General features: G+C 42.8%; 1 protein-coding gene across 1 annotated transcript in view; it reads left to right on the top strand.

Moving 5' to 3' along the window:
• NDST1 (N-deacetylase and N-sulfotransferase 1) overlaps positions 1-21,109 on the top strand; it is a 184,907-nt gene that overhangs the window by 67,550 nt on the left and 96,248 nt on the right. The window contains exon 2 of the mRNA XM_089661331.1: positions 20,021-20,844. Within this exon, the coding sequence (XP_089517457.1) occupies positions 20,332-20,844 (513 nt within the window). The 5' untranslated portion in view covers positions 20,021-20,331. The remainder of the gene's footprint in view (positions 1-20,020; positions 20,845-21,109) is intronic.

The following is a 21,109-nucleotide window of genomic DNA, read 5'->3' as shown; positions in this document are numbered from 1 at the left end:
GAAAGTGTCTTGCTCGCTCTTGAAGCTACAGATTGGCACATGCCCAGATCTTTTTGAGTAACCCAGTGGTAGGAACTCTAATCCTGACCCTGATTCTACACGCCATGAATTCCCAACTCTGCCCACAACAGTCTCCCAGCAGCCTGAGGGCTCCTTCATAGGAGAGTTTAAAAAACTGTTTACAGATGTATACAATTTTGTACATATCTGTATGCAGCAGCATATAAGTCTATGGGCTCATTCACACAGCTGCATCCGGGGCCATAATGTTGTGCTGCATTTAGCAGTGGAAAAAATTAAAAACCACTACTCCATATAAGTATGGCTTAAATAATGCCAACATTTATGAACGTGTTTAATGGTTACCTGCATACAAATGTACAGTGTTAATGCGGCCTGTTTGGCCACCTCTGGCTGACATGTACATATCAACCATGTATAGTTAGCGGCATCTCTGATTTACATACTGTGGATTACATTGTTGGCCCTGAACAACCATCTGCTCCATTGCTACCCAGGAAGCTAGGCAGCAGGAGCTGCCTGCATCCTATCAACCAAGGTTTCTAAGCGGCAGCAGCTGCCTGCTTCCTAGTAACAAAGGACTCTAGGCGGCAAGAGCTGCCTGCATCCTATCAACCAAGGACTGTAAGTGTCAGGAGCTGCCTGCTTCCTAGTAACCAAGGAGTGTAAGTGGCAGGAGCTGCCTGCGTCCTATCAACCAAGGACTATAAGCGGCGGGAGCTGCCTATGTCCTATCAACAAAGGACTGTAAGCGGCGGGAGCTGCCTGTGTCCTATCAACCAAAGCCTGTAAGAGGCAGGAGCTGCCTGCATCCTATCAACCAAGGACTGTAAGCGGCGGGAGCTGCCTGCGTTCTATCAACCAAGGACTGTAAGCGGCGGGAGCTGCCTGCATTCTATCTAGCAAGGAGTGTAAGCGGTGGGAGCTGCCTGCGTTCTATCAAGCAAGGACTGTAAGCAGCGGGAGCTGCCTGCGTTCTATCAAGCAAGGACTGTAAGCAGCGGGAGCTGCCTGCGTTCTATCAACCAAGGACTGTAAGCGGCAGGAGCTGCCTGCATCCTATCAACCAAGGACTGTAAGCGGCGGGAGCTGCCTGCGTTCTATCAAGCAAGGACTGTAAGCGGCGGGAGCTGCCTGCGTTCTATCAACCAAGGACTGTAAGCGGCAGGGGCTGCCTGCTTCCTAGCAACCAAGGACTGTAAGCGGCAGGGGCTGCCTGCTTCCTAGCAACCAAGAAGGTTAGGTGGCAGGGGTCTAACAGTATTGTATAGTCAAATGTGTAGTCGGTGCTGACTACACATTGTTGTTTATATGATTGCTGGTGGCAGCTAATAGTGCGTACTGCTGGATGCATGTAAACTTTACAGCTACAAATGAAGCGTTTTACATTGTGAAATAGTTATGCTCATCCGAATGATCCATAATCTTGCACACCACTGATGGTTTAGAATGTTGTTTGCTTGTAGCTTGTGGCAGTTGTTTCCTGGACAGAAGTAGCCGTCCACTGAGTGGTGCTGTTTGTTGCAGCGGCTGTTGCTGCACTCCCAGCTGAAATGAGAGGAGGAAGAGTGAGCAACACTGTAGTTCCTGCAGATTTTTCCCAACTGCTGATCTGACCATTTCATGTCTAAGGAAAGAAGGAAGATTGAGGGTGACATTCTATCAGTATACAGAGTTCGGCCATGCCTCAGGAGGCGAGGTTATAATATGTAATAAAATCAGACGAAGGCTGGCGAATTCCTTCACACACTTCAGGCTAATTGGACATGGAGTAAAACAAGGACTTGCCGAGTGCAGAAAAAAAAATACTTCATGAATATTGGTGTATGTTAATTGAACTATTTACAAGATTAATTTTGATGTGGCTTTCACATTTTTACATTTGTGGTTACTAGTTTTGTGATGGCATATATTTTACAGACTTAAAGGTGTGTTAGGTACTAAAGGTTTGTTTTTTATTTTTTTAGATAACAAACATGTTATGTACCTGCTGTGTGCAATGGTTTTACACAGTGCAGCTGTGATCCTCCTGTTCTCGGCCAGCACTTCTGGCTCCTCCCTCCTGAGCAGTGCCCCCATAGCAAGCAGCTTGCTATGAGGGCACTGGTGTGTGCTCGCTCCCTGCATCCATATGCCTAATTGAACAAGATGAAGTTAGAAGCTAGTTGGCTCCCATGCACAGCTGCACCAGATTCTGAGTGCTCCAGTTTTAGTAAATCAGACCCTTCGCGTGGTGCTCTGTGTTTTTCTGCACTGGATCAATGCAGGTCACTGTTTGGGCACATTTTCTGTGTGGCCTGCTCATACTTCAGCATAGACAGGAGGCGCAGTACAAGAAGCTGCAGTAAAGTGCAACCATGTAGCATTTTACTGTGATGCACTGTAAGGCACATGCTGCTATGCAGAGACATTAATGAAGACACTGCAGCCTACTTCCCTTGAATTGACAGTTGCCCATGTGCACAAAAGGAGCATTTTAGCATGTAGTGCGATATGAACAAACCCTAATAGTTTGCAAAGCCTTTTTTCTTTTTTTTCTTTTTCTTTTTTTTTTTAATACTAGTTACAACTATTAAGGGGTTAACAACCTATTTTCTTGCTTCCCATATGCTCATACCAGGCAGACATATAAATTGTGAGAGTGCGCACAATGGCCTGTATTGTTAATCTGTCTGGCAAATATTACTTTACATGAATCTTGCAAAGTGATGACTAGGGGATAGTTTTCACAGTAAAGTGTGAAACCGAAAGAGAGAGGTTAATTGAAGACTGTTCATCCTGGAACTTGTTTGTTAGGGTATGTCTTTATTTTTAAAGTGGATCTTTCATTTCAAACGGATGGGCCGCATTTCTGCAAGTCCCTGACCCCCCCCCCCCCCCCCCAAACACAATGGCTTTATCAGCAGCTGCAGTCGAACACAGCCGCTGCTGTGTGATAGGGTGTCAGCAGTTCCGATGCGCCAAGATTTAAGTTCTATGGGCCGTATGGTGAATTAAGGTGTGCTGTGCTGAAAACAGTGCTGCATGCCATACATTTCGGTATTCACCACTGCAACTTCATCGTGTGAATTGGCTTGTTGGAAGACGAGGCATTTTTGCCTTGACTTGCGGGGAATATTAGGCTGGACTAACAACCAAGCACCGTCCCACCAAACCTAGTGTGAACGGTCTCTAAAAGCCATTTGGAAAATAACCAATTTCTAGGAAAAAATGCCCTGCCCTTTGATACTTCAGAAGACACAGGTGACGTCATTGTCCTTCCAACAGCTTCAAGCTCGAAAACGTCTATGAATGCACTCAGGGCAGGAATGCATTTTAATCCTTGATATTGTTGAGAGCTGAACATCCCATTTTCCGATCCCTGGAGAGCATTTTATATCTCTTCCTATAGCAAATCCTCTAGGAGCTGCTGACTGTCACCTGATCCCTAGTGTAGTTCACCGCAATCTCTTGGGTGTCAAAAGGCCAGGAAGTTGGGGAGATCTTAGCAGCAGAGGATCTAACTTTTTTTTTTTCTATACTTTATTCAAAATATAATATCAAAGAGTTAGGACTTTGGGTGTTTTCCAAACCCCACATTGTACAAGTGTGCCAGTGCAATTGACTGGTACAATTACCCACAGAAGCTGCAGCTTTGCAGTTACTAAAAAACTCAAAGTGCAGTGTTTGAGAGGCAACATGGGCAACCTTCCAGCTTCAAAACCCAACGGTGCTCATTTATGTTCAAAAACTGCTTGCAAGCGTTTAAAGAAAGCGAGGCACATCTGCGAGTGTTGAACATGTATTGCCAGTGGAGACCAGCCCTTATGGCTTGAGCACAGACATACTTGATAAACCTAGTCTATCTTTATACAGGGCACCCACTGAAACCATGGTCATCCTAAGATAATTCATGTGACTGAAGTGCCCATTTATTCGCTTACAAGGCTGAATTCTTTTGCATTCCTCTTCTTTGTTAACTTGCCACCAGGTTGCCACTTAGCAAACTAGAGTTTGACAACAGATTTTATTTCTCATGGCATGTTACTGAACAACCTGCTTTTTGTATTTTACATTTTCATTTGTAGAATTTTTAACAAACTAATACTGCCGAACGATCTGACAAGGTACTTTCTGATTAAGTGAAGTGGAGTCACTCTCACCCTCCACTCCGCTTTATGGGAGATACTTAAAAACTCAGTTGAGTTTACAAGTTAATGACCTTTTTTTGCATCACTTTGGCAAGATCATGTTTTCCAATATTTAGATCATACACTGTGTGCAGAATTATTAGGCAATTAGGTATTTTGACCAAATCCTCATTTTTATGCATATTGTCCAACTCCAAGCTGTATAAACTCAAATGGTTATTGGATTTGAGCATATCAGGTGATGCGTATTTGTGTAATGATGGAGGTTGTGGCCTAAGGCAATCAACACCCTATATCAAGGTGTGCATAATGGTTAGGCAACTTCTTTTCCTCAGGCAAAAATGGGCCAAAAAAGATTTAACTGACTCTGAAAAGTCAAAAGTGATAAAAGTCTTTCAGAGGGATGCAGCACTCTTAAAATTGCTAAGATTGTGGGGCGTGATCACAGAACCATCAAATGTTTTGCTGCAAATAGTCAACAGGGTTGCATGAAATGTGTTGAGAAAAAAAATATGCAAATTGCCAAAGACTTGAGAAGAACCAAACTTGAAGCTACCAGGAACCCATTATCCTCCAGTGCTGTCATATTCCAGAACTGCAACCTACCTGGAGTGCCCAGAAGTACGAGGTGTTCAGTGCTCAGAGACATGGCCAAAGTAAGGGAAACATCAAGACAGCCAAGAAATATCTGAAGACAGATTTTTCGAAGGTTTTATGGACTGATGAGATGAGAGTGACTCTTGACGGACCAGATAGATGGGCCCGTGGCTGGATCTGTAATGGGCACAGAGCTCCCCTTCTACTCAGACGCCAGCAAGGTGGAGGTGGGGTTCTGGTATGGGCTGTAATTATTACAGTAAGTGTCAAAGTTTGATTCTTCTCAAATCTTTGGCAATTAATTTGCAGCTTTTTCTCTCAACACTTCTTGCGAACCTGTTGACTAGTTACAACAAATTGTCTGATGGTACTGTGATCACGCCCCAATATCTTAGCAATTTCAAGAGTGCAGCATCCCTCAGAAAGACTGTTTACAGTTTTTGACTTTTCAGAGTCAGTTAAATCTGTTTTTTGGCACATTTTGCCTGAGGAAAAGAAGCTGCCTAATAATTATGCACACCTTATCAGGTGTTGATCTCCTTAGGCCACACCCTCCCTCATTACACAAATACACATCACCTGATATGCTTAAAGCCAATAAGCATTCAAGTTTATACAGCTTGGAGTTTGACAATGTGCATAAAAATGATGATTTGGTCAAACAACTCACTTGCCTAATTGTGCACACAGTATATATGCATGATTGTCTGCCATCTGATGTCTATAGGCAACATATGTCGCTGCCTGACCTCCAGCTAGAACTACTAAGATGGCAAAGGAGAAGCTGTTTAATTTTGGACTTTCTCCTCGACTGAAACTCCATAATGTTTAACATGAACAGAGCGTGAGGGAGGAGGATAAGTCAATTCTTCTGACCTATTAAGTTGCATTTGAAATTTAAACTTGAGCTATTGAGCTCTGCAAATAGGAATTATTCAGCAAAGCAGGTAAAGGACACATTGAAAACCTGAACAGGAACCTACAGTGACACCTGCTGGCTGGAGAGTGGAATTTTCTTATGTTCTTTTTAAATATGTATCACTTAATATATAACAGAGAATATACTGTACAGTATATGTAAAAAAAAAAAAAAAGCAAAACAAAAAAACTCTACATTCCCTTTTAGACGCCAGCTGTAGTATGATGTCTTGCCATATCTTTTGTTGTCCAGCACAATGCCTATTCACACCAATGAATGTTAATTGTGATGCAGTGCGGTGTCATTCATTCTGAATGGTGCCCTAATGCACTTTGCAATGGACATTCATTGCAACGTAATGCATTTAACTTGTGGTTTGCTGTTGAAAATGGTACATACTGTTTTTTTGCAAGCGCAATGCATTCTTGCACTGTAATGCACATCTGTGGGCAGGTGCCTTCGTGTGCCATTCAGAATGAATAACTCCACACGCCACCAACATGTGTAACATTCTTTGCCAGGCGTTGTGCTAACACATACATTAGTGGGTAAACTTGGTGGGAGCGAGCCCTCTGAGACTATTTTATGGCTTTTCCTGTGGTACAGGATGGATGACACAGATATGAAATATTTATTCCTGTAGCACAGGTGTGTTTGCAGACATACTTTGCTGTATGAGCAGAGCGAGCGTTGTACCATGACCTGCTTCTGTCTCACGTGTAATCTGTTTTATGAGAGTGTTTCTCGGCATCTTCGTGTTGCCCAGGGGAAAGCAGCCCCCAGAGGCTAATTACCAGTCACCTCTCCTGTCTACTGCAGAGAATGAAGGATTCTTTAAAGTCCCTGACAATCACCTATTGATATTATAAATGCATAGTGCCAATCAACGATCAACCCATTCCTGTCATGTTTCAGGATGTTCACAGGTCAAAAAAGAAGAAAAAAAAATGACCAAAAATCGGTAATTTTATATAGAGCAGATAATTGCTGTCGTGTTATCTGCTTGGCAGCTGAAATTTGAAATCAGAAGCAAAAAGGCGGCAACCAAAGTGAGAGCAGGATAGAATGATATGAACTCCTAATAGAATATGTTGCCACGTCAACTTTCACAAATCAAAAAGATGTAAATTTCGATGCCACACTGGCTCCTTCATCAAGCCATGTTTGACCGCAAATGCCTTGATGAAGAGCCCTGTGCAGTCCAAAAACATTGCATCTCTTTATGATTTGCCCTTGGTAGGAATGTATATCTGATTTTTGGTGATTCTATGGGCCAGCTCTCTGGGCATCATAAAATATTCTTGGCAATTTTTTTACAAGGTAGGTCACTGGGTCTTTCTCCAACCTTCTCATTTGGCTTGGGATCAGCATGTAGCATTTAATAACACGCATGCATAGCCATGTTGTAGAGGAGGCAGTTGACCTACCAGCCTGTTTTTGGAATGTGGGAGGAAACTAAAGTTCACATAGGAAACCCATGCAAACTCCATGTAGATAATGTCCGGGCTGAAATTAAAGCTAAGGACCCCAGCGAGTGCAAGGCATATATGCTAACCACAATGTCATTGTGCCACCTGTGATTTTCACTGTTACAATAACATTTGTTATTTACATCTGTGCTTGCAACATATTTTATTCCAGTTCTGCACAATGTAATACATTGGTTGCTACAGCAGAAAATACAGCCAGTAATCAGGAGGCGGAGTCAGTACAAAACCAATGATTGCATTCAGTATGGTACCATGGGATATGTAGTCCTTATACACTGAAAGTAAGCAGAAGAGGAGAAGCTGCAAAGCATGCAGGGAATCCAGGAAGTTTTAGAAAGAGATGGCCAGCAGACAGGCAGAACTCACAACATGAAAGGAGATTTTTTTTTCCAAGTAAGCTTGTTAAATGTGTCTGTTATTTGTAATGGTGCATCCAAATGAAAATTCTGGGCCGAAATTGAGCATTCAGGATGTATTGGCCGAAAATTGAACCCGAAATGGACAGGTTTTTTTTGTGTATATGTGTATATATATGTATATGTATGTATATATATTATCTCTCTCTATCAGGCCTTGAAATTTCCACTCGCCTGCTCGCCAATGGCCAGTGGAAATTTATGGTGAGGGCGAGTGTGTCCCCCAGGGCGCTCTTGCTGAGCAGGCTCAGAGCTCAGGCTGGATCTGTCGTTGGCACTGGGAGCCGTCAGACTGCTCAATAGCTGAGCGCAGTGAAAGCAAAGAAAGGGGTGTGTGCTGTGCTCTCTGCCTCCCCCTAGAGTGCAGTACTTGGCTCTGTGAGTGAACAATGAAGTACTGCAACTTTTTATAGGGCTGTGTGTGCGTTCGTGCGTGTGCCTAATTTCAGCTCACTCTGGTCACATGATCCTCTGTCAGCCAGTGGTGGCTTCAGGGGAGAGCACTTAACAGCGTGTGTGTGTACGTGGGTGTCGGTGTATGCATGTACATGTATCTGTGTGTATGTACGTTTGTGTGTGTGTACATGTGTCTGTGAGTGCATGTACTTGTGTGTTTGTGTGTATGTACGTACATGTGTCTGTGTGTGTACATGTCTGTGTGTGTACAGGTGTCTGTGTGTGTTTGTTGGTGGCTAGTAACTCTTAAGGCCTGGCTAGTAGCTCAGGACTTGAAATTTTAAGCCCTATATATAATATACTGTATACATGCGCACACTTTATTAGGTACACTTTGATAGTGCCAAGAAAATGTCTCCCACACCGTTACACCACCAGCCTGAACCTTTGATACTAGGCAGGATGGATCCATTCATGTTGTTTACACAAAATTCTGACCCTACCATCTGAATTTTGCAGCAACCAATCTGCCCATTCTCCTCTGACATCAGCAAGGCATTTTTGTTCACACAGCTGCCACTCCCTGGATATTTATTCTTTTTCGGACCATTCTCTGTAAACCCTAGAGGTGGTTGTGTATGAAAAATCCCAGTAGATCAGCAGTTTTTGAAATGCCCTGACCAGACTGCCTGGCACCAACAACCATGTCACAATCAAAGACATTTAAATCCCCTTTCTTCCCCATTCTGATGCTCGGTTTCAACTTCAGCAAGTCGTCTTCACCACGTCTAGATGCCTAAATTCTTTGAGCTGCTGCCATCTAATTGGCTGATTAGCAATTTGTGTTACCAAGCAATTGAATAAGTGCACCTAATAAAGTGGCAGGTGAGTGTGTGGGTGGGTGGGTGGATATATATCACAATAATTGAAAGGATAAGTTCACCTTTTAACAAGAAATAATAAATGCACTTTTTTTTTTTTTTTTTTTGCAGGTAAAAAAAAGTGCATTTATTATTTTTTGTTGCAGGAGTCTGGAAAGCATTGGTCTCCTGCAGGCCTGTCAGTATATCTGTTTTCCTGTACATCCCGTACGAGCAAGCCAATACACTTTGACAGGAAGAATCAATGAACTATCACAGCACCATGGTAGTTAATTGATAACTACAAGCTGTTAGCTGCTAAGGATGTCGGTACTTGTAGTTTACTCATTCACAGAAAACTGTGAATGAGTGACACAGCCGGGTGGGTGGAGCACTGGCTTCACAGCTGTGGTTTAAAAAAAATTTTGACAGCTAGCAGGAGGAGAAAATTCCCCACTAGCTGTCAAAGCAGGGGAGTGGGGAGGAGCGGGAGCTGGTCCTTTTCATTACGTTACACCCGAATTTGGGTGTAACGTGTTGTCCTTAAAAAAAAAAAACATCAATGTTTTTTTTGAATCGGGAAAACACTGCTATCTTATCAGTGAAATGATTTGTATTTTTGTCTATCCAGTTCTGAGATTTACACAGCCCCACCAAACAGCATAACCTGGTGGCTAACAGATTTCTCCACCCCTAGCTTGCTAACTGGTTAGTGAAAGGGCAAAAGTGGGCTGTCCCTTTACTCAAAGAAGCTGGGGGGAAAATTGATGGCCAAGCAATGCCTGCATCCAATCAGATGCAGCCTCTATTTGGGTAGTTTGACAGCTGTCCGGGTCATACAGTAGCTGCAGGGGGAAATCATCCATCTGCTCTGTCTACCATGGATAGAGGCTGATTTTTTTTTTTTCCTTTTTAGCACATTTGTATGTGTATGACCAGCGTTACATTAGTCACATTAAAAGAATACATTCAATTATGTGATAATGAACACAGGGCTACATTCATTTGTTTTTTATGTCTTCTTAGAACTTGGCTTTAACCATTTCCCATCCCTAGGACATAGCCAAATGAGTGTTCATACCAGCATCATGTCTGTAATTGCACTTTTTTTTTAGTGCCAGTGATGCTTTTTCTGTAAAAGTGATCCAAGTGGCTCTACAGCTGCCCAGTTTGTACATGGTGTGGAAGGGACCCCTTCCCTCCCCCTGCCGCCATTCCTGATCTCAGGTTGATCAGATGTTTTGAGGGCAGAGGAGAGATTCAGGGGTCTAATAGACCCCAGATCTCTCAGTAAAGAGTGTGACAGGCGTGGCGTCAGACCCCAGACCTTCTCACCAAACTCGTGACTGAAGGACTAGCCAATATAAAACCACGCTGTCACGTGCATAACAATGCCACACGCAGCTGCACCCTGCACACCGATGTTACAGCTAATTGGACCATGATCGACGTACCGGCAGCCTGAATGCGATTGTTACTGGGTCAGGTTAATTATGCAATTAACCCTTCACACTGCCACCACCTCCTTTTTATACAGAGAAAGAGGAAACTCAGCAATACACGAGGATGATTGGTTAACCGTCAGTATCCCGCTATCTCTACGGACCGGTTATACAGAGCGTTCTTCAGCGGCAGGGACTCGTAAGTTACATTCAAGAGCTATAGAAACAGTTCAACACTTTCAGAAAGTAAGATTTATTACCAGAAGGTCAAAAGGGTGCAGTAAAAATATTTACAGAAAGAAGATGTAACATATATATATATATATATATATATATATGCGCAGAGCACAGCAAACAGATAACAGAAAGAAGTTTAGGTAAATAAGTACTTGCCAAATAAATGCCTGGGGTTAAGCAGTATCAAGTCTGAGGAGCTAAAAAAGGGATTCCTGGTCTCGCACTGGGTTTAGTTGTTGCCGCGAGATTCTCCTTTGCTTTCTGTCCGGTAGATGTTGTTATATCTAGGACGGTCCTCACTTCTCTGTCTGAACACAAAAAAACACTTCTTTTTTTCCTACTCAAAATCTTGTCCCACAATGGTCAAGCCAAGCCTTATTTGGCAAAGAATTGTTAGGCAGGGGCTCAGCATCATACGCTGGTGGCATTCCTGAGGGAGGGGGAATGAGGAGATACATGAAGCCTTCTTACTACAGGGAGAGCCTGTTCCTGGCTTTTATATGCACAATACTACAATGCAGAAATTTGGAGCAAAATGGAGAACTGTGCCTCTTCTCTGTGGGCATGAGTGTGACAAAGACTACCTGAAAACACTGACAGTCGATAATTTTCAGCTGCCGATATATCTGTGCATCACTAATTAAATGTACAATTAGTACAATGCTGATGTAAAGTGAGCGTATGCTGTAACCAGAGATCTCCTTTAATGGGCCTTAAGATATAATATTATTATTATGTTATATTTTAATGCACATGAAGGAACTGCAGTGCTTCAAGGAACATATTTTGCTAGGTATTTCCTGGTGACAGGTTTGCTTTAATGAAGCTTGTCCAATATACCATCCTTGTTCTGTATTGTGTTCGATGTGTAGAGGTTGATATCACTCTTGATATCGACTCCTGTCTCCCAGATGTCTTCAGTTCAGCGAAATGCATTTTTCCTGTTCCTTTAACTGTCAAAGCTGCTGCTGTGCACCACCTCCCCCACGTATGGACCCATCACAGAGCACTGGCAGGGATATGTGTGGGATTCTACTAGGGTAGCTCAGCACAGTAGGCTGGGATTAGGGTGCAGTTTGAGAGCCGTGTTTGCAGAATGCTAATGCTGTAAGTAGAGTAGCTGAAAGCTGCAGGGCAGCATTAGGGTGCCCTTGGAAAAGCGCATTAGTCGTGTCGGATCCTGCAGACCTGGGAAGAATAAAAGGTAGTCTGTTCAAAGAGCTTTGGGGAAAGTCGTAGTCGGCCTGACCACTTGGCAGGGAAAGATTAGATCACTGAGGAGCACCTGTCAAGGTGTTGAGGCATAGCAAGGAGCTGGCTTCTCCCCAGAGGGAATGTGACCTAGATAGCAGCATTCTATCTACTTGTCACTGGGCAGGTTTGATTCATGTGGAGCACTGGGAGGCAGACGGGAGGAAAAATGTTTTGGGAGTTGAGAATGCAAATTAGGCTTCAGTAATGAGAGCTTAGTAACTCCAGCAGAGCGGCATTGTGTAGGATGTTCTCACCTCCACTGATATTGAAAGGGTGTTTGCAGATAAGCGCAATGGTGATTAAAATGGAAACATTCAAATATCTCCGGGGTATTAACACACTTAAGGAATATCGCAATTCTAAAAGCAAATGTCTTGCGGTGCCCAGAGCCATCGGAGAGTGCTTGCCCGTTCTGGCCTTTTACAGAGAAATCAGAGGAGTTCAAACGTCTGTAGACCTTTTCCAGCAGTATCAAGCAACCCCTACCTGAAGGGCGGGAGTAGATTGACAGTGTTAACGTCATCCAATAGGGGTTAAAGAGACAAAGTTGCCAAGTTGAAAACCTTGAAGGTGAAGGCACAGAAGAATCAAGTATTTTAAACATTTACTTACAGCGTTTTCCTTTTCCATAAATTATAATAAATTCTACCATTTTTGTGTTCACTTGTATTGCGTCTTTGAACTTGCTATAAAAAAATGACTAGTCCATTCCGTAGCACAGTCCCCTTCAGGGGCGGACTGACAACTCATGGGGCCCCCAGGCAATGGGGGACCATGGGGCCCCTGTGTCCTTGCCCACACCCAAAAAAGCCTATGAAAAAGCCAATGAAAGGTACCAGGAGCATCTCATGGGGCCCCCTACTGACCCTGGGCCCTCGGGCAGTGCCCGAGTGCTCGAATGGTCAGTCCGCCCCTGGTCCCCTTACTCCTTGCACCTCAAAGCCCTCTCTTCTTCTGGGAGCGTCTACTCTTTGTGCTGGCCCAGCTCCTCCACCTCTCATCTTCTCCCAAACAACTACATACAAAGTTATTTTATCTGTAAAATGATTTATATTTTTGTCCATTTCTGAGATTTACACAGCCCCACCAAACAGCATAACCTGGTGGCTAACCGATTTCTCCACCCCTAGCTTGCTAACTGGTTAGTGAAAGGGCAAAAGTGGGCTGTCCCTCTACTCAAAGAAGCTGGGTGGAAAATTGATGGCCAAGCAATGCCTACATCCAATCAGATGCAGCCGCTATTTGGGTAGTTTGACAGCTAGCGGGGTCATACAGTAGCTGCAGGGGGAAATCATCCATCTGCGCTGTGTAGTGAGGATGGAGGAATCTGTTTGATTTTGTTCCTTTTAGTACATTTGTGTATGACCAGCTTTACATTAGTTACATTAAAAGAATACATTAAATCAGGCCTTGAAATTTCCGCTCACCAATGGTGAGTGGAAATTATGGTGGGGGCCAGTGTGTCCCCCAGGGCCATCTTGCTGAGCAAGGTCGGAGCTCAGGCCGGATCTGTCATTGGCACTGGGAGCCATCAGACTGCTCCATAGCTGAGCGCAGTGAAAGCAAAGGAAGGAGTGTGTGCTGTGCTCTCTGCCTCCCCCTAGAGTGCAGTACCCGGCTCTGTGAGTGAACAACGAAGTACTGCAACTTTTTATAGGTGTGTGTGAGTGCCTAATTTTAGCTCACTCTGGTCACATGATCCTCTGTGTCGGCCAGTGGTGGCTTCGCGGGAGAGGAGAGAGCACTTAACAGCGTGTCTGTGTATGCATGTACGTGTCTGTGTGTATCTGTACATGTGTGTGCTGTGCTCTCTGTCTCCCCTTAGAGTGCAGTACCCGGCTCTGTGAGTGAACAACGAAGTACTGCAACTTTTTATAGGTGTGTGTGTGTGAGTGCCTAATTTCAGCTCACTCTGGTCACATGATCCTCTGTGTCGGCCAGTGGTGGCTTCACGGGAGAGGAGAGAGCACTTGACAGTGTGTGTGTGTGTGTGTGTTTGTGTGTGTGTGTGTACGTACTTTTGTCTGTGTATGTATGTACATGTGTCTGCGTGTGTATTTCTGTTTATTTACATGTATCTGTGTGTATGCATGTCTGTACGTGCCTGTGTGTGTAAACGTGTGTGTGTGTACATGTGTCTATGTGCGTATGTGTAAATGTTTCTGTGTGTGTGTGTACATGTCTGTGTGTGTGTGTACAGGTGTCTCTGTTTGTGTGTGTTTGTTGGTGGCTAGTAACTCTTAAGGCCTGGCTAGTAGCTGAGGACTTGAAATTTTAAGCCCTGCATTAAATTATGTGATAATGATCACAGGGCTAAATTCATTTGTTTTTTTCTGTCTACTTAGAACGTGGCTTTATCTGTAGGACATAGCCAAACGAGTGTTCATACCAGCATCATGGCTGTAGTTGCACTTTTTTTTTAGTGCCAGTGATACTTTTTCTGTAAAAGTGATCCAAGTGGCTCTACAGCTGCCCAATGTTTACATGGTGTGGAAGGGGCCCCTTCCCTCCACCCTGCCGCCATTCCTGATCTCAGTTTTGATCAGATGTTTTGAGGGCAGAGGAGAGATTCAGGGGTCTAATAGACCCCAGATCTCTCGGGAAAGAGTACCTGTTGCTGCCCATGCTGATCCAAAAAAAAAAAAAACATTTAAAGAGCGGTGTAAAAAAAAAAAATCAAATGGCGAAATGTTAAGACTCCCACATCCCCCCATGCTTATGCGCAAATGTGAATGTGCACATAGGTTCTGCACATATATATAAACAGTGATTGTGCAGTATTGCCATGAATGTAAGAGTGAACGCTATAATTCTAGCACCAGATCTCCTGTGTAACTCTAAGCTGGTAACCTGTAAAAGCTTTGAAAAGCATTGCCTATGGATATTTTAAAGTACCATAGTTTGTCACCATTCCACAGGCGTGCGCAGTTTTAAACCATGACATGTTAGATATCTATTTACTCAGCATAAAATTATCTGTTTATATTTTACAAAAAAATGCGTATTATATTTTGTTTGTGTGTACTAAAATTCACTAAAGTGTGTTCTTTCCTGAAAATGTTGTTTGATAAATGTCTGTATGAATATTGTGCGACATAAAAGGCGGTTAGTACAATGTTTTATTCATCATTCCTGCTTTCAGAAAAAAATATATTTGGGAGTTCTAAGTAATTTTCTTGCAAGAAAATGCTGATTTTTAACACGTATGAGAGTAATGTCAAAATTGGTTCAGACTGGAAGTGTTTCAAGTGCCTTCCGACAATAGAGTATGTTTGCCTGATTTGATCATTTATGAAGAGACTAGGAGAGTTCATATGTCAGTAGACCTTTTCTGATAGCAACATACATTCCCTGCCAAGAAAGTGGGAAGTTAATTTGGTGGGGTAGGATTTTTCGTCCCTGATTATTTTTGGTTTCACCCTATAGAGGTTGATGTAAGAAATGTCTTCTGAGCTTCCTTTTCTCTCCAGATCACAAGTATCTCGATCAATGTCAAGGTGCCTGTTTTGTGCCTTTTGATTTTTCTTTAAATGAATAACCAATGGATGTAGGCTCTTCAGAATAGGTGAACATGCTGTAAAACTATCAGAATAGGTGAACATGCTGTAAAACTATCAGAATAGGTGAACATGCTGTAAAACTATCAGAATAGGTGAACATGCTGTAAAACTATCAGAATAGGTGAACATGCTGTAAAACTATCAGAATAGGTGAACATGCTGTAAAACTATCAGAATAGGTGAACATGCTGTAAAACTATCAGAATAGGTGAACATGCTGTAAAACTATCAGAATAGGTGAACATGCTGTAAACCTCTTCAGAATAGGTGAACATGCTGTAAACCTCTTCAGAATAGGTGAACATGCTGTAAAACTATCAGAATAGGTGAACATGCTGTAAAACTATCAGAATAGGTGAACATGCTGTAAAACTATCAGAATAGGTGAACATGCTGTAAAACTCTTCAGAATAGGTGAACATGCTGTAAAACTCTTCAGAATAGGTGAACATGCTGTAAAACTCTTCAGAATAGGTGAACATGCTGTAAATCTATCAGAATAGGTGAACATGCTGTAAAACTATCAGAATAGGTGAACATGCTGTAAAACTATCAGAATAGGTGAACATGCTGTAAAACTATCAGAATAGGTGAACATGCTGTAAAACTATCAGAATAGGTGAACATGCTGTAAACCTCTTCAGAATAGGTGAACATGCTGTAAACCTCTTCAGAATAGGTGAACATGCTGTAAACCTCTTCAGAATAGGTGAACATGCTGTAAATCTATCAGAATAGGTGAACATGCTGTAAACCTCTTCAGAATAGGTGAACATGCTGTAAACCTCTTCAGAATAGGTGAACATGCTGTAAACCTCTTCAGAATAGGTGAACATCCTGTAAAACTATCAGAATAGGTGAACATGCTGTAAAACTATCAGAATAGGTGAACATGCTGTAAAACTATCAGAATAGGTGAACATGCTGTAAAACTATCAGAATAGGTGAACATGCTGTAAAACTATCAGAATAGGTGAACATGCTGTAAAACTATCAGAATAGGTGAACATGCTGTAAACCTCTTCAGAATAGGTGAACATGCTGTAAACCTCTTCAGAATAGGTGAACATGCTGTAAAACTATCAGAATAGGTGAACATGCTGTAAAACTATCAGAATAGGTGAACATGCTGTAAAACTATCAGAATAGGTGAACATGCTGTAAAACTCTTCAGAATAGGTGAACATGCTGTAAAACTCTTCAGAATAGGTGAACATGCTGTAAAACTCTTCAGAATAGGTGAACATGCTGTAAATCTATCAGAATAGGTGAACATGCTGTAAAACTATCAGAATAGGTGAACATGCTGTAAAACTATCAGAATAGGTGAACATGCTGTAAAACTATCAGAATAGGTGAACATGCTGTAAAACTCTTCAGAATAGGTGAACATGCTGTAAACCTCTTCAGAATAGGTGAACATGCTGTAAACCTCTTCAGAATAGGTGAACATGCTGTAAACCTCTTCAGAATAGGTGAACATGCTGTAAATCTATCAGAATAGGTGAACATGCTGTAAACCTCTTCAGAATAGGTGAACATGCTGTAAACCTCTTCAGAATAGGTGAACATGCTGTAAAACTCTTCAGAATAGGTGAACATGCTGGAAAACTCTTCAGAATAGGTGAACATGCTGGAAAACTCTTCAGAATAGGTGAACATGCTGGAAAACTCTTCAGAATAGGTGAACATGCTGGAAAACTCTTCAGAATAGGTGAACATGCTGGAAAACTCTTCAGAATAGGTGAGCATGCTGTAAATCTATCAGAATAGGTGAACATGCTGTAAAACTATCAGAATAGGTGAACATGCTGTAAACCTCTTCAGAATAGGTGAACATGCTGTAAAACTATCAGAATAGGTGAACATGCTGTAAACCTCTTCAGAATAGGTGAACATGCTGTAAACCTCTTCAGAATAGGTGAACATGCTGTAAACCTCTTCAGAATAGGTGAACATGCTGTAAACCTCTTCAGAATAGGTGAACATGCTGTAAACCTCTTCAGAATAGGTGAACGTGCTGTAAACCTCTTCAGAATAGGTGAACGTGCTGTAAAACTCTTCAGAATAGGTGAACGTGCTGTAAACCTCTTCAGAATAGGTGAACATGCTGTAAACCTCTTCAGAATAGGTGAACATGCTGTAAACCTCTTCAGAATAGGTGAACATGCTGTAAACCTCTTCAGAATAGGTGAACATGCTGTAAACCTCTTCAGAATAGGTGAACGTGCTGTAAAACTCTTCAGAATAGGTGAACGTGCTGTAAACCTCTTCAGAATAGGTGAACATGCTGTAAACCTCTTCAGAATAGGTGAACATGCTGTAAACCTCTTCAGAATAGGTGAACATGCTGTAAACCTCTTCAGAATAGGTGAACATGCTGTAAACCTCTTCAGAATAGGTGAACATGCTGGAAAACTCTTCAGAATAGGTGAACATGCTGTAAAACGTACCGAAGGTCGCCATTTCCAGTTTTGGGCTGATTGGGGCAATGATTATTTTATCTATGGATACCAGCAGCCACCCCCTTCCTCTGCTAACTGAGGGACAAGGCACCAGCCAGTTTGATTGGTTTCCCCAGAGATAAGGCTAATGCCAGTAGTGTCTGCTCACTCCGATCGATCTCATTAGCATGCACTCTTGGGGAATACAGCTGTGCATGTTAAAGAGAAGCCAGGGCCCTTTTTTTTTTTATAGCTATACATGAGAATGTAATCTGCTTAAAAGCATAGTCCACCTTTTACAAAATTGTCACAAGTACATCCACATTGATAACATAAAAAAATTAGCATTTATTCATTTAATGCATTATTGCTTTGGAGCCTGAGGGGCATTGCAACAGTAATAAGTGGACCACGGGGTGCAGAGCACAGGCTCTTGCTTTACCCCCCCCAGTCTCAGGTCATTTGGGTATGGGGCTGGACTAAACCATAAACAGGAAAGTGGGGGGTGGTTGTTTTTTTACTAAAACTGCATGGTGCAAAATCTGGTTTCTAACCAATTGGCTTCCAGGTTTTATTGTCAAAGCGTAACTGAACAAGCTTAAAGTGGGACTGCACTTCATCTGAGCACCACAAAGCAAAAATGCGATTTATTCATTTTTAATATTCAAAGCAAACTCCCCCACCTATCCATGTCTCCATGCTATATTTTGCTGAGAAATCACGTTGAAAAACACCCCCTAGCATTTCTGGCCGTGACCATCACGAGTAAGGGCAGATGATCCATGTAGCATTTACTTCCTGGAATATATATGCCTTTAGCTCAGGCATGTAGACAGGAGGGTGTGCTTATCTGAGAAAACCCCTCCTCCCCTCCAGAAGACTCCTGGGATGTATGACATTTGCCTAGGCAAGAAATCTGGAAGTAAAAGAAGAAACATAACAAAAAAAAAAACGTATAAAACAAGTGACTATAATGCTATACTTTCCTATATATTTACTAATGCTAGCAGCATGAGGATTAAAAACAGTCAATGTTGATAGAGCGAGTGAAGTTCCACTTTAACTTAGAAGCTGATTGGCTACTGTGCACAGCTGAATCTCCTGGTCTGGGTCCTTCCAACACAGTGGCAGATAGTACTTGTAGTCTTCCATTCACAGCTCACTGAAATTGGATGATGCAGCTGTACTGATGGAGCCATGCACAGTCTGCTAAACTTAAGTATCCACAGGATGCTGCCGGTAAAAGCACCGTGCAGTTCAGGTAAGGGCAGTTTGAGGATGGGGCTGTGGAATGTGACCTTTTTTCATGGTACACACTAAATATGAGTGGAACATGAAATGTGGTCCTAAAGGTGGAATATGCTTTTAAGATTAAATAATTTTTTTTTTAAAATAACCATGTTTTGCACAGAGCAGCCCCAATCCTCCTCTTCTCGGGTCCCCCGCCAGCACTTGGGGCTCCCCTGCTGAGTGCCCCCAGAGCAAGTTGCTTGCCCTGGGGACACTTGTGCATGCTCGCTTCCAATCCCTGCTCTGTATGTCCACAAGACAAACAGAAAGGGCCCCTGCTCACTCCTCACTGGCTGTGATTGACAGCAGCATGGCTCCCGCTGCTGTCTCTAAACCAATGAGGAGGCAGAGAGCAAGGACAGCAGCCGCTCTCATGCACATCGCTGGATCAGCTTCAGTAAGTATCGTGGGCTGAGGGGGGAGCTGCATACTGAAGGTTTTATACGTTCATGCATTCTAACTGAATAAATATATGTACTGTATATTTCTATCCAGCCTCCATAACATATAAACATCAACGTGTTAATGTAGTTTCAAACATCATTTTTAACCTTAAATCTGCAGCTTTTGCTCAGATAATATCTGGAGATTCTGCCATGAAGGTCTTTGTTCAGGCACTTCCTCTTGAAAGATGTTTTGGAGATACTTCATAAACATGCAATTTTCCTGATAGTTCTTATTTCAACTACTAATAGTGGCTACCAGGACAGGAAGTGAGAATTTTCCCAGTAGGGACCAACACAGCAGTAAACACATGACAAAGGTTCTAACCCTTCCCCCAGTCTCTACAAAACTAAACTATTACTAACAGGTAAATGGTGCAAAATAACCTTTCATGTGAGTCTGATGGTTGGCTTGTTCTAGAGCTCAGTTTTGCATGTAGTTGACTGCAGGACCATTTTATTTTGAAAGGTTGAAAAAGGCTTTTTTGATATTTTATTTCTCTACTTCATTTTTTTTCCAGCTAATAAAGTAATTCCGAAGTATATGACGACATCACAGGCCTGATTCCCCAAATGATGCATGACCTCCAGTTCAGCCACTTACATCAGAGCCTCCCCCCGGTGCATCATCCCCTCAGTTGTGCTGGAGAAGCCCTCAATAGGTTAAGTTTGCACACCCAATTCACCCGATTCATCCTGGAACTGGACTCTCAATGGACATGCCATGGTGACATGAAGAGGATGAGTTAAGGGTACTTGCAACGTAACAGAGGTGTCTGGGCTTGTGTTTGCGAGTGCTTGTGCCCGCTCCTTCTTGGAAGGTGCAAGGACCATGAGCTTGTCCCTGAAGCCACGAAGGTTTGGGAGGCCATTAAGCCCACAACTGGTTCTCTTCCTTCTTTTTGCCTTCTGTCTTCTTAGTGTTTTCATCTCAGCCTATTACCTGTATGGCTGGAAAAGGGGGCTGGAGCCTTCGGGGGGTGACACACAATCCCTGGACTGCGATGAACCTAAAATCAGCCCTTCCCGTCTGCTGCCTGTGAAGTCTATGAGATCGGTGGATTCTTCACGTACAGACCCGCTGGTTCTTGTGTTTGTGGAGAGCCTCTATTCCCAGCTTGGCCAAGAGATAGTGGCTATACTGGAGTCAAGTCGTTTTAAATATCGGACCGAGATAGCCCCGGGCAAGGGTGACATGCCAACTCTCACCGATAAAGACAGGGGGCGATTTGCACTAATTGTATATGAAAACATTCTGAAATATGTGAACTTGGATGCATGGAATCGAGAGTTGCTGGACAAGTACTGTGTGGAGTATGGCGTGGGGATCATTGGCTTTTTCAAGGTAAGGGTGTCCTGGGCAAATACCAACTTTTCAAGGATTTGATAACTTGGCATGCTCTTATAAAAGTTTTTGGTTCTAGCTAATTTGTCACTTACACAGGTGCAAGTACTCCCTTGACAACCAACCACTGTTTAGAAGATGAACACCAGTCTCCCAGTCACAGAATATTGAGCAGTTGAGGCATTTAATGAAGTGCACTATGGAAACGGTTGTTAAGGGACGCCTTGAGAACTGCTGCAAAAGATTACATAGCTGGCAACATGCA

This window comes from Staurois parvus, unplaced genomic scaffold (genome assembly GCF_062004578.1).
Source record: "Staurois parvus isolate SC_StPar_1 unplaced genomic scaffold, SC_StPar_1.0 ptg001328l, whole genome shotgun sequence".
Lineage (NCBI taxonomy): Eukaryota > Metazoa > Chordata > Amphibia > Anura > Ranidae > Staurois > Staurois parvus.
The sequence above is the reverse complement of the archived record's forward strand: the minus strand, read 5'-3'. Positions and strand labels throughout refer to the sequence as shown.